A 14,304-nucleotide genomic window follows, 5' to 3' on the forward strand; every position below is an offset into this window, starting at 1 on the left:
GTCCCTGTAAAATATTTCCCAGATTTAAAAGTTACTTCTTCAAGTGTAAAAGGAGGACTACTTATCTGGAGAAACTGTACAAACACCCCTCTCCATCTCCCCAGCTGCAGAAGTATGAACAGTGTGCAAGACCAGAAATCTCTATGGACAAAGTTTATCTTCTGAGTTTTCATTCACACTTGTTTCTTTAATTTTTTAAATATCCCATATTTTTTTTTTCAGTTTGTATTCCTAAAGGGCCAGGTTTGTGGAGAACTTAGCAGAACTCATAGATACATAACCTGGTAACCATTCTTATCCCCAAAAGATTTAGATTAATTTGGATACAGCTTTGACAAACATTAAATCTCTTCTTTAATGATGTTCCTCAAACAAAACAGTTAGCAAAATATCTGAATTTCCTTGTATAATGTCACATTTTAATGTAAACATCAAATAATGTACCAAAAGTTTTACCGGAAAAAAAAAATTAAAGCGGCACAATTCTTTATACCACTGGAGAAGGGGGGAGGAAAAAGCCAGATTACAAACATTTACACATGCATAGTGGAAAAAAAATTAAACAAACAAACAAAAAAGTATTTTACTAAATTCACGCATTTTTTTTAAAATAGTTATTAAATCTACTAAGCACCAACATACCTAAAAATTTATTTTCAGCTTCATGATTCATTTAAAAAACCTATCAAATTAACTTTTCAAACAAGCTTATATTACTAGCTTGTCCAAAAATAAAATGTAGTATTTTTGTGGTTTTTATTTCTTTTTTTGTTTTTTGTTTTTTGTTTTTTTATTGTTTATTTTAAAGTATACCAATACTTTTTATCTGAATGTTTCCAAACAATGGCATAGGTGTCTGCAAAGAATGCCTTTACTTTACCCTACAGTGGATGGAAAATACAATACCACATCATACAGAATCTAAAACTATAAAAGTCTGAGAATGCAGCATCTCTTCACAAAAAAGCTGATAAAACTGAAAGTATTTAGAAGATGCTGCACCTTTATTAAAAAAAAAAAATTAAATGAATTTAAGCAGAAATAACATACATTTTTACATTAACTGGCCATTTCTGGTACAGAAACCCAGCATAGTATGCTAATGTTATTGAATAAATGTAAATGCTACTTACAATCTTCTTAAATACAATTTAGACAAACTTTTTTTTTTTACTTTTTTCTTTTTTCTTTTTTTTTTTTTTCCTTTTTTAAAGTTGTACAGGTAACCTCTCAGCTGCTAGTTTAATGCAACATATCATTAACATTACACAAATTAAAAAATAACGTGTGTGTTTTCCTACAGAAAAGCTTCCAAAAACCGACCCACATCAAAAAATGCAAAATAATGGAATATAATTAAAAAAATTAGTTGCAAGTCTAGCAGCAAAGCAATTAAGTGAGGATATATTTAATAATATAAACAAAGGGAATATTTGCAACTACAGGTGAAGCCCCAACTATCTTAGATCTACTGACACAAATAAAAATTAAATTCTCTCTAAAAAAAATAATCTGATTATTTAAAATAGGAGTAAAAGCCATTGCTACCTGATGAACTACCTAGGCTAAGTTCCTGAAACAAAGACAAAGGGTCGCTATTCTTTTTTGTCTGCTCAGGAGGAGGTTTGGGCTTTGGCGGAGCCCGCAGAGCACTTGCGTAGGACATGACAGGCTTGCTCCCCCCAGCATTCTGCTGGCTGTTGCTGTTCGACTCGACGATCTGCTTGTTGGGCATGAGAGGTGGGAACTGGCCAAGATGCTGTAACACACTGTAGTTGAAGGAATTGGATAGCTGTATGTTTTCGGCCTTCAGGTGTTCCTCTGGGGGCTTGACCGTCTTCGGTGGAGCTGCAAAAGGAGTAACCAGAGTTTGCCTAAGTGAACAGCTCTGACTTAGGAAACCTATCTATAGTAACCCCAAAGCAAGTACTGAGGGGTACCAAAACCACCTTCTGGTAACCCTCCCCACCACCCATTTTCTATGTTTAGTCACCCTCTATCCTAGGAAATTTCATAATTAAGTTATCTAGCTTCATTTCCAACTACTGGATCTTGTATTAACCTTGTCAGCAATGCCGAGAAGACTGATGTTATTAAACATATTCTCCATGTGCATGTACCTACAGAGTTCGTAACACTGAACCTGCAATTCTGCACAGGCGGATTTAGCAGATGCACCGAAGGTAAGCTGCTTCAGAACGGGATATACTCTAATTCAAACACTTTATCCACTGAGACAGCACAAAGACTATTTCATTCTTCTTGTTTTATAGCTTAATAGGCTAAAATTAAAATTTACAGCACCATATATAATTCATTCTCAAACAGCAATTCGGAGTCCTGAATGCCAACCAACTAATTATTGATATTTTAGTCTGAATGCATTCCTGCTAATTGATATGTTCTTGCTCCACATTTAACAACTCCTGTAACTATCAAAAAAATGGTGCTTTAAACCGTAGGTATAAAACTGCTTTCAAGTGAATTTCCTGAATCCTAATGAGGAATCTTACTTTTGTCTGGAGAATTCTGCTGTCTTACAGAGCTGGAGAAACTCTACACTGAAATGCAGGTATACGTTCTATCTAAAATAGCCTAGGAGTTGGGCAACAGATATATTCTGCAATTATTTCAATCTTTAACTGCATATGTTAAAGTGCACATACAAAAATGTACCATCAAATGAGTACAAAAGTAGAAAAACATAAGTATATAGTTAAGTTTCTCACTGGAAGGGTCACACACAGGCTTTTGGCTTTGATAAAGTACTCAAAAAAACCCAAAGCATAAACAAATAAAACCCAACCCGAAGAATTAATATGGAAAGAACATAAGCAAAACAGTTTTGCTAGGGTTGCTACAATTCCAAAAAAAACCCAGAACACAAGCAAAAAAACCTCCCAGAAATAACCCCAGCACTCAAGAGAAGACAAGTAACGACAAGCAGGGCCAGAGGTGAAAGCGATGTGTGGTAGAGGTGTCTAACTGAAGAAAAAATATTAAATAAACATATTGAATAAGAACTTAAATAATTTCCTTTCTATCAACAGAAAAAGCAATGCAAATCAACCTCTCAAATTGCAATTTTGGAAAGTGCCTGCATATAACAACACTGAGCAATTCACGGCAGCTCTCCTTGCACTCCATAAATCCATGTGGATATAACCGAATACTTGTGCCGCAGCCGTTTCTGATGTACAGGAAATATAAGCCCTTGAACGGTCTGGTGTCGTGGTTGCTCACTCTCAGGCAACAAATACAGGCACAGGACTAGTTCATAGCATCTCATTCTCATGGATTTTTATTTCATGGATAAAAATCAATAGCAACCAGAAACACTGAAGTTATTGGTCATTAACCCTTAGCACTATAAAACACATTTGGGCTTTAAATGTGATCATCATAGCCAGCGAGCTGTAAATGCAGAAAAGCACAGCAGCCACAAAAATGGAGATTTGTTTGCATGAACTATTAGATACAGGGCAATGTTGCATACATATTTATTTACAAAACAGAAACCATGCTTAACTACAATAAAAAATATTTTCGTAGTAGATGCAGATACTAGTCAAAACTTGCCCCCTTTGTTTAGGATTTATTATTTGACAGCAAATGCATAGATATGGTAATTTTTACATACACATATTTCCTCTGAGGATTTTACTCACAAACATGTTCTCAATCTTTACATTAAAGCCAGGAAATGTGGTATCTGCTGACCCCAGCGTAATCTCGCTGGGGTTCCTGAGCTCCTATTAGATAACCACAGAGCCTAGAGAGCAACTTCAGAGATGGATGCCACTCTTGATGACACACAATATCATGCATTCAGCTCCTTGATTTTCAGTAAAAATATAAATAGATTGAAGGAGGTGCCCTGAGCTTGAAGCTTTGAACTTAGCACAAGAGATAGTGCCATAAATATGGTTTTGTAAAATAACATTTTCACACTTTGGAAATGAAAATGCACATTAGGAATTTAACTCTTGAGGACCGTCGCTGATATAAATAGCTTTTTTTCATTCAGTCTACACTGAATGTTTCTACTTCACAATTACTACACTATGAAATCACAAGATGTTTTAGGTTTATAAAATTTGACCAAAAGCAATTAGATCTTTGAAGGGCAATAAAACCAGCTTATAAATATTTTTTTCACTTTATTAAGTGTTTTTAATATTCACACTGGAAGATTGTTCATATTTTTATTAATTTTTTCTTAATTATCGTTGGAGACCCTTAAAGCAAAATTATGGAGAAGAAACTGTACTATGCTGGTAATTTTGTTTTTCACAAACATTAAAAATACGGAGAACGGAAGAATAGCTGCAATGCTCCAACTCTCTACTCACGGCTTTTTTTAATCACTGAGAAGTTAATTTAGTTTCTCTCTGCTAAATCAATCAGCACTGCTCCTACCACCAGGGAAGCCAAGTTCCAGTGTGATTCTTCCACGGTGAGAGTTTAAACTTCATCATTACTTTGATGAAGTATCAGAATTTACTAGGAAATACACTGAGATTACTAATTCAGTTTATGTTGTTTCTCCCCCAGACTGTAACATCAACAAGAAATACCACTGATTCTGGAAACAAATAGCCTATCTTGCAAATAAATCCCACCAGTTACCTTAGCTCCTTTTAGCAAAAACTCAGTTGCACTTGAAACCACTGTAAGAGAATCTGTGGGTTTACTACAACTTTTGTGAGAAGACCAAGGAGCAGTATTGCTTTTTGTAGATGAATACTCAACAGTATTCTTCTTAAGACATCAGCGATGTACTGGAATGTTAACAAGATAGCAAATGAAAACAGGATTACTCTAAGCAAGGCTTTAACTACTAAAACAATGAATACTTCAAAAATCTTCGCTTAAATTAGTTCCGAGATTTGAAGAGATGGCAGGAAACATTTTGTGAAAAGAAAAAAAATAACCCCAACCCTTTCATCTAGAGTTGCTTACTCCAGCCTAAATAGTCTACTTAATGGAGGAGAGAAAGAAGCAGAGAAGCAAAGATCAAGCCTGTACCTACCTAACAACTCCCAGGGTGGAACTGCTCTGTTGGCTCCGTTGCATGGAATGTTTGGGTATGGGGCAGATGAGGAGGAGTTTACCCACAACTCAGGTGATGAATAGTTGAAAGATGACTGGTTACTGTGGTCCTGAAGCTCTTTACACTGACCAAGACTGTCTTGAGGAGTGCTTAATTCTTCAGAACAAGCCTGGACTGAACTAGAGGAAATTCTTCTTTGGTACAACGGCCTGCCTGGTCCTCTTGGTTCATACTGCAAACAAAAAGACAAAACAAAAAAAGGCCTTTTGCTCCTTTTATTTAACTGCATGTATCAAATACCATTTTTCCATCCAATTTTTTTCCCTGCAATGCCTTGGCAGGGGGGGAGTCCTTTGCATTTAGAAAAAAAAAAAATCTAATACATTTCAAGTTATATTTTGTATATTGCAGGCACTGATAATGTATTTTAGTCACACAAAACAGACACAGAATTTTAAAGGAAGTGCAAAGAACATCAGCTGAGATTCCTTAATTCTTATCAACCTTTACATCTTACACTCCTACGTGGGAGATGTATCACACAGTGAGGAGGAAGATACCCAGCATTTATAAAGGAAGCACAGCAAGACACAAGAGCAAGAGAAAACGTTCAGTTACAATGTAGAGAGGAAAAAAATGGCTTTTAGTTTCCAAAGGACAAATAAGTGACTTGTATACCAGATTTGGGGAAGCCTGATATATTTGTATACTGGATTTTGTGCATGTACACACAAAACAAATGCTCTGGAGAAGTGTGTGCCCTCAGGAGAAATAATGCAGAGACTTTCACCTGAAACCACAGAAATTACTTGCTCCCATAAACCCTGTAGGCCATGTAGATGGAAATGGCAGGAGCTCCATTAATTAACCTGGTGGCTTCAAGAGTTCAGATTTAAGGACCCTCTAAACTTTTGACCCTCTAAACTTTCTCAAGATTCAAACCCAGCCTGTTGTATTACGTTCATTTTAAAAAAATAAACACAGTATTTGCTTCCATCTGCACTGTACTGACTAACAGCACAAATAACAGAAGTCACAGAAGTAAATCTATACTTGGTAAAGGCAAAAAGTAAACAACCTAATGAAATGTCATAAAAAATTAGCTAAATAAACATCAAATAACTTGCTTGCAATGCCCCAATATTGTTATTATATCATCCACAAAAAACAGACAGGGAAAAAAGAGTGCATGAAAAAAAATTGTAGTATCTCATTATAGTTGCCACACTATTATGATATATCAAGGGAACAGCACTTAAAGATATCCTGTCACTCTACTCTCTTGAGGATATTCTTTAACAGAAAAAAAACAAAATTCAGAAGTTAGTGCCTGAATCACACCCAAAAAGTATACATTTTATTTAGTTTAACAGGCAATTTTGATAAGCAATCAGGAAGTTATCAAAGTTCTGGACACTTGCAAGTACAGGACCAGAGAGAATAACTTAAGTATTCCCTTTGATATGCAGTTCAAATCTGGTTTGACTAAACATATGCAAAAGCTTTCAAGTATCTTGTCAATGAACAGGTTTATAAATAGTGACTGAGAACAGTTTAATAAGGATACCAGAAGTCATGACATCTCTCCCGACACCTGCCTTATATGAGGGATCTCTGTTACAAATACACCTAAAACTGCATTCTGACTTCTTTGTGTATTCAGTCCTACCTACCAGCTGAACTAGCAGTCTTGGAAACGTTACATGCAAGTCTCTGTCTTGTAACACTTTTACTGCATTTGGCATTTCTGTCATGTATTTTGAAAGGAAGAAGAAATAAGAACTAAAATGAATTTGCACTAACTACATAAAGGCTTACTCTATTTGTCTTCAGATATCAGGAGTTGTCACAAACTCTGTAGGAATATTTATTAGTTTATTACTGCTGAAAAGCCATTGTTCCTATGTCCCTCTGTACTGACAGCACTAACTGTTGTCACAAAGTATTAGATTTTGTACAAGGTGGTATAGCTTAATGGACTGAGACATAGAATTTTAAAATGTCTATAAACCCAAACCTTACTACAGCTCTAACTGGGCCTGAGGACTCCATTAACCTCTCTGCATCTGTATAAGACAGAAATTTGTAAAATGTACTGGAATTCAATTTTAGGTATTTTGCTCAGGTACATAAACGAAATATTTTCTACTTTCAGAAGTCAAAAGATAATTAGATATGTATTATGTGGGACAGAGATGAGCAGGGATACCCCCACAGCTTCTGTGAAAACTTTGACAGAAATGCATCACAGACCAAGCCACTTAACTCTATGTACAAATATTGGATTACATGCAGTCAGTGCAAGATTATCTGAGAATATTAATTCTGACATTCCTGGAACACCGGCTCCAGCATACTCCATGTCTACGTATCATACATGGCTTAGCACTCTGGATTCCAACAGGGATTAAAAACTCCTGTTCAAAACGTGACCTGTCCCAGTAGTATGTGCTCGCATAGTCTGCATTCCATGACACACCCCCTTAGAGTCCAGAACAAAAAAAGATCGAGAGGGATGGAGCCAGCTCTGGTGTGGCAGGGTTTGTGCTGGACCCAGACGCATGCAGCACAGCTGGATACCTCTGCACTGATTTCCAACACTGAGCCCCCAAAATACACAGGCTAGATTTATAGAGAATTAGCTCAGGCCAGGTGGGATTTATTAAATCAGGTTTTGTACCATGCTAAAACAACTGTACTGCTCTGGTCTCAAGTTCATATGAAAAGTAACTCAACCATATTCATAGTTTAATACTGAGCCAACTGGCTGGCTGATTCAAGCTGACTTTCCAGAGGGTCATTTCACGAGACTGCACCCGGGGTGTGGTTAATTTGCACTCCAGATAAATGACATGCAGATAATAGAGCAATGATTGCAAGAAAACTCTGAGCAACATTCAGAAAGCCAAGACCTCCCGTTTAGTAGAGAAAATGTTATACTTGCAGTGATGAGAACCACAAATATGCGCAAGGTGAACAGGGAAGCCGTAGAGAAAAATTTTTACCTCACAGAAATTCCCAGTGTGAGCTTTTAATATGTGAGCTATTTTGCGTTCATGACCACTTCAGAATATAATTTGATATTAATATGACACGACAATTGCATACGCAGACAAAAATGCCTACCTCTTCTAAGCTGTGGAGCGAAGAAGCAGATACTGCTCGAGATGTGAGTGGATGAAATGGCTCCTGACCGACTGCATGCTGATGATTCTGTATTTGTATAAAAGGGTTTTGTTGCGACCTATGGGGCAACGGAGGTATACCATAATGAAAGCCCTGCCCCATAAGGTGATTCTGCTGTAGGTTAGCGTAAGTCCACGATCCATCAGGTTGCAGGTATTTCAAGGGAGATGGGGTTATATGTTCAGATGGCATTGAGAAAGGGGGATTGTATATTTGGGGTAAATGCTGCTGAAATGCTGGGTTACTGGGTATTTCAATGTCTCTGTTGTTTTCAGTGAAGTTAGGAAAGTGACCACTGTGGTTAGAGTTGCAGGAAGGAGAAGGGAGTGCTGGTGGGCTTCTGGGCTGAACTTGTCTGTATTGCAACAGTCTTGACTGAGGGGGTGGCATTTCAGCTAAGTCCCGACTTTCACTTTGATCACGGTGTGACAGTTCTCTGAGCAAATCCTGGAATCTGTATTGACAGAATAAATGTATCAAGAAAAAGAAATAAAATGTTTTGCTGAAATCCCACTCTTTTTGAGGTTGAGAAAACTCAAAGCACAAAACACTGAATTTAAATGTACTCATCTTTGCGCTTACTGACCCTAACTTCAAAGGATATGACTGTGAGCAATCAGAAATTAGGCACAAGAGGATTAATTGGATGAAATACCTACCTGAATCATTTCAAAGTTTTAATAACTCTTGAGATTTCCTTTTCAGTCAGAAGAATCAATTTTTTTGTTATCTCTTAAGAGACAACTAAGGTATTTCCTGCTTTATTATACAAAGTGAAAAACTTGACATAGTTAAAGAAAATTTTAACCCCTTAAAAGGCAAAAACCAGAACAATCGGGGATTCCCCTCACTTGCACAATATACTTCCAAACTCCTTCAAAAGATCAAGAATATTCAACTCAGCACTTCACAGAGTCAGATAAGAGAGCATAAGAGGCTTTACCATGGCTATAACAAACCAGATGGAAAATAAAGCATAGTGGGAGATGACAGTAAACAGAGGCAATTCAAAAACCCAGCCTTTACAATATACATGAGTAAAGCTTATGACCACTGGAACCATTTTTCTGTTTATTTTCAACAGCTTCCCTTCTTGCCCCCTAATGCTCCATCTCAAATATAAGCATTTTTTTAATCTGCTTTTCAAAGCAAAGGCTTTTTGGAAAGGAAGAAAAGGTTGAGTTTTATTGGGGAACAGTGTCTGGGGAGGGGTTGGTTTGTTTCTTTTCAAGCACATAAATCCGAGACTGCTAATTCAATTTGAAGAATTTACAGTTTAAATAGGCCTTAACTACACTCAGACACCTCTTGTATAAACATAAGGTTGTTACTTTCTATCCATTCCTTATTCCATAAATACAGCACTGAAAAGCTCCATAAAAGTATTTTTTCCACTACAGCTTTACTACCCAATATACTAACAGAATAAAGCATAACACATAATAAAAGCATAGTTGTAAGTCAGCCTACCAACTATTTTAAACTTCATAATAACAGCAGCAAAAAACAATACCTTTAAGTGTCTTGCACTTGATCACAGTGTTACAGATAGGTGCCCACTGCTCAATTTTATACAAGCTCTGATGACTCAGTAAACAAATACCTTGAATATGTAGCCTCTGTTTCATCTTCTGTATTACTGGCAAGTTTCCAGTTTGCCCTAACTTGCTGCTGTTGATGCAATCCAATTGGTTGCTGAGGAAGATGTGGTAGATGAGGATGGTGATGGTGTTGATATGGAATAGGGCCTTGACTGAGATAGGCATTATGTTCATTCCATTGCTGTAACCTGGCTTGTTGTTGCTGCCTTATTGTTTCCAAAGCTACATTTCCATGCATACGATCTATAAAAATAGTTTTAAAAAAAAAATTTATCTAATGCCCCTTTTTAAAGATTTTTATGTCAGAAAAAAAAGAATACTTTTTACACAGTATATTCCAGGGCCTATTATATACTAACTGCATTGCAGTGTATAACCTGGTTATTTAAATCATATGGAAAATCATAGAAACATGAATCTTCTAATAAAGTGCTGAATATTCAAACATGCCTCAAGGAGCAAATTATGCTCAATGACATTACTTATGGAAACTAACCCAACAGTGACCCAATTCAGAGCAATATGCCTGAAAAGGTAAATACCTCCTTCATTTTCACTTCAATGTAGTTATAATTGCACGCTCTGAATTTAAATAAAGGAAAGTCACCTACCTAAAGTGTCCCCTAAGGGCATTCCTGATGGATTCTCTTCAATGAAGTTGTTCAAGTGGGTTGGCAGAACAGGGTTGTGCTGTGCAATAGGCCTCAAAGGATTATTGACTTCTTGTAACATAGGTGGGGGGTGTTGTTCTGAAATCACAGCATCTACAGCAGGAGAATGTGGTCGGTGGGGAATTGGATTATTAAAAAAAGACTGGCTGGTGCCTGCCTGGTAAGCAGGGGAAAGCTGCGAAGGTTGTGGAGGCTGCTGATTCAAATGATTATGCTGCTGAACTACCTGGCTTTGCTGGGGAGGCATTTGGTTTTGTTGTTCAGGCAAATGATTTTGCTGTTGACTTAAAAGGTTTTGCTGCTGTTGCAGAGGATATGGCTGCCTTGGTATCTGTGACACATGCTGGAAGTGGCGATTGGGAACTGCATACTGTGAGTGGGGTGGGGTGAGATGTAGATTCAGCTGCCTGGGGTTAAGATTATCTTTGCGATGAAATTTAGCATTAGGATAACCAACACTGGAACGTGACTCTGGGCTTCTATTTTGAGAATTTGCTTCTAAGTCAGCCTAGAAAAAGAGAATGAAAAAACTTTGAAAATGCACATTTAAAAAAAAAAACCACAAACAAAAAACATGTCAGCAATGAATAAATTCATTAAAAGAGGGAATATTAAAACAAAACAACAACAACAACAAAAAACCCAACCAAACAAGACAAACCTACCTGCTTGGATTCCACAGGTTTCTTCTCAGGTGTTCTAATTTTATTGATTTCAGGTCCAGCAGTGTTCTCACTTTTACCTAAAAACATTTAAGAAATTAATTAATTAGTTTCAATGGAAAAATGATTATTTTGAGAGTTTTTTTCCCATACACAAGAAAATTAGACTTATTAGTATAGCATTTACAGCATCATAGACATTTAATATAATTTACCCAAATAACACTTTTCCTTTAATCTCTGCACTTTGTTCATTAATCATCACTAAGTAGTTCTTCCAACTTAATTGCAAATAACATCAGCAGTAGTTACCACTGGACTGCAGAACAGAGACAGACCAATTATACCCTCAACAAACACACCCCCCAATTTTAATTACTTCCTCCTCTAAATCTCACAATATCTTAGTTATTCTATTTGTAATGGCAAATCACAGTTTTTTTTCCCCAACTCTGTAGATCCCTCGATTTCACTTAAGAGAGAGAAAAAACGAAAAAATCCTTTTCACAATACCCTATTTAAAGTCCAAACTTCCTCAAAACAAAACTAATTTGTAACGCAATTTCCACAACTAACCATTTCGACTTTGTTCATGTTGCTCCTTGTCTTGATGCTGAAGCTGCTGCTGTTGTCCTATGCTAACTGGTGAATGATGTCCCAGGCCATAAGGTATAGGAGACCCACGCCCATGTGCCTGTAACAGGTTCATATTATATGCCATAGCTGCTTGATGAGTAATGATTCGAGGGTCAACTGCAAACCTACCCTGATACCCAGTCCATGGTACCTACACAATTTAAAAAGAAAAAAAAAGGCAATATGTTAAGGTACATTAAAGGATGTAAAGTAACAAGCACACTGATATTACATCAGTAACAAGGAGTTTTCCATGCATCAGATGACCTGACACACTAACACACAACTACAGGTGGTGCTGGAAAGGGAGAGCAATAAGGGCAGGCCTCGCAGCAAGAGCAAAGATTTTGGAGGACTACTCTGGGCAAAAATTTTGTTTCAAAACCGACACTTGTTCCAGTGGTTTCAAAATTCAGAGAGAAAAGACTAATGGACAAATTGTATTTTAATAAACCTTATATTAATCTCTTCTCTAAATAAATAGAAGTGGGTGAAGTTCAAGAAAATAAAAAAGCCCTTTCTCCTGGTAGTTAAAAGAGACATTAGGCTGTGTCTCAGGGGGGAAACAGAGAGAGAAGCCTCTAACCTGAGGAATTCTTTATGGTCCTTTTACCACCCAGTGTTTTAATCTTGTAACACAGAATGAGCGGGCATACCATACCTCTGCACCCACAAGACACCTAGTGAAGTTAACAGGACTATTGGTAGAAGCAAGAGACTATCCACATGTTAAGAACGATAGGGCCACTCCAAAGTGTCTATGCTACATGACACATGTATCGCAGATCATCTTCCTAAGTATATGAAGTAAAATCCGCCTCCTGAAAGCATGTAAGAGAGTCAGGAATTTTTACAACATTTTAAATTTTATTCCTAAAAGGAATGCAAAGGAAGACAGCTCTGGATCAAATTAGTTCAACCTCGCCCTGTAGGGAATTTATTAAAAGGAGAAAAATGTATGAATAAGAGGAGAGTGCAGGGAAAGTAATCATCAACACTCGGGCTGACAAAGCATCCTTTACTGATGACAGCAGACAACCTCCTCATGTTTTTACCTTGGATGTAGAAACTGCCTTAAACAAAGCAAAGATATCATTTTATCTTCCATGAACATAAACACATTTTACTTCAGTCCTTACTTGTTTTAAGTATAACAACTTTCATGCAATTCTTTTTTTAAATTAGTATTTGCCCTTGAAATGCGCACTTTGAACTTTAGCTTTAGGCTACTATTGCATCTGTACAATCTCAAATCATCTCCAACAAACTTCTTTACAAAAGCAGCAGTCTCATTAGTACCTCAGTCGTCCCACTTAATTATTTTTAAAAAATCCATCCTCAGGGAAGGTGAGCTCAAAATACTTATTTTTAATACATTTCTTTTGATTGGAAATACATAAAAATATATTAACCTTGGAACAATAAGACAGAACTTTTTAAATTCTCTTGGTTTGATATTAACATAATGTGAGCAAGCATGACAGAGATACAGCTGATGGCCTTCTCATTGCATTTAAATTTATCCATCAAACGCAGATTTCTAGTAAGCTAGGAAAAAGGAAAATTCCTTGACCTAGCAAAGAAAACCAACCTATAGCTGCCAGTTGATCTAAGACATACAACTGAAACGAGAGTTTCTACAGCAAGTCCCCTACAGAGCATCCATAACCTAAATTACAATAGAGGACTTATATAATTATTAAAAAACAAATTAACGTATGCCAATGTTTAGCATTACAAAGGGAGTTAAACACATCTGCATGTGTGGGTTCCATGTCCTTCATGTCTTCAGGAGTTGTGTACAACTCGTAGATGTTACTCCACAACATCACTTCTGCAGCCTTTGTTCTTTCCTCCCCATTCTCCTCCTGGAATATGCGACTGTGGAGGTTAAAAATAAAGCAGAGACTGCTTCTTTAATTTGTGTAAGTTTTGGTGAGAGAGTTTTATTTGTAACGCAAAATTCCATGCATAAATGTTGCCTAAAAGGCCTGATTAGGGATCTTCATTGTGTTTTCAAACGTCATTAAGGAAAAGGATTGGAGAGGAAACTGGTTTGCTGTGAGGATCTGGAAGGGGAAAACATCCTATTATGCTTATTTTTCTTATCACTTCACTTCAGACACCTTGCACTGCAGACATCCAAAGCTGGTAATTTAAACTGCATGAAGCCAATAAAGAGAAACAAGCTCTGTCTGAATCACCTATGTCTCTCCAATGATTAAGAACTGGACTAGGCAATTAATTCAGATGCAGGTATCTCAAGTCAGATGCGACAGATCCCACTGGTGTGCCTAAACCTAGAGCTTAGAAAATACACCAAATTACATGAACATGAAATTGCTTTTAGGTTGCCTGGAGTTATTTGTAGGAGCAATGTTTTTAAGTCTTCATTTTCTGGTGGTCCTCTGCACAGCCACTCCTAGAGCCAGCTAAGCCCACATATTTGAAATAAAGTGCTGAAAAAGCTTGCAAAATATTCACTAACTGATTTT

General features: G+C 36.9%; 1 protein-coding gene across 8 annotated transcripts in view; it reads right to left on the bottom strand.

Moving 5' to 3' along the window:
• Positions 1-341: 341 nt before the first annotated feature.
• The window catches only part of HELZ (helicase with zinc finger), a 97,283-nt gene continuing 83,320 nt past the window's right edge, over positions 342-14,304 (bottom strand). For 6 of the 8 annotated variants that reach the window (XM_087751150.1, XM_087751148.1, XM_087751146.1 and 3 more), the window contains 7 exons: positions 11,750-11,960; positions 11,177-11,253; positions 10,452-11,019; positions 9,843-10,083; positions 8,180-8,693; positions 5,033-5,285; positions 342-1,848 (listed from right to left, as the gene is read on the bottom strand). In XM_087751150.1, coding sequence (XP_087607276.1) covers positions 1,517-1,848; positions 5,033-5,285; positions 8,180-8,693; positions 9,843-10,083; positions 10,452-11,019; positions 11,177-11,253; positions 11,750-11,960 — 2,196 coding nt within the window. In that variant the 3' untranslated portion in view covers positions 342-1,516. Of the gene's footprint in view, positions 1,849-5,032; positions 5,286-8,179; positions 8,694-9,752; positions 10,084-10,451; positions 11,020-11,176; positions 11,254-11,749; positions 11,961-14,304 lie in introns of those variants that run through there. The other 2 variants (XM_087751149.1, XR_015703323.1) reach the window with 2 other exon arrangements.

The sequence above is a fragment of the Nipponia nippon genome, unplaced genomic scaffold (assembly GCF_047370975.1).
Source record: "Nipponia nippon isolate SJK-2023a ecotype South Korea unplaced genomic scaffold, ASM4737097v1 scaffold_14, whole genome shotgun sequence".
Taxonomy (NCBI): Eukaryota; Metazoa; Chordata; class Aves; order Pelecaniformes; family Threskiornithidae; genus Nipponia; species Nipponia nippon.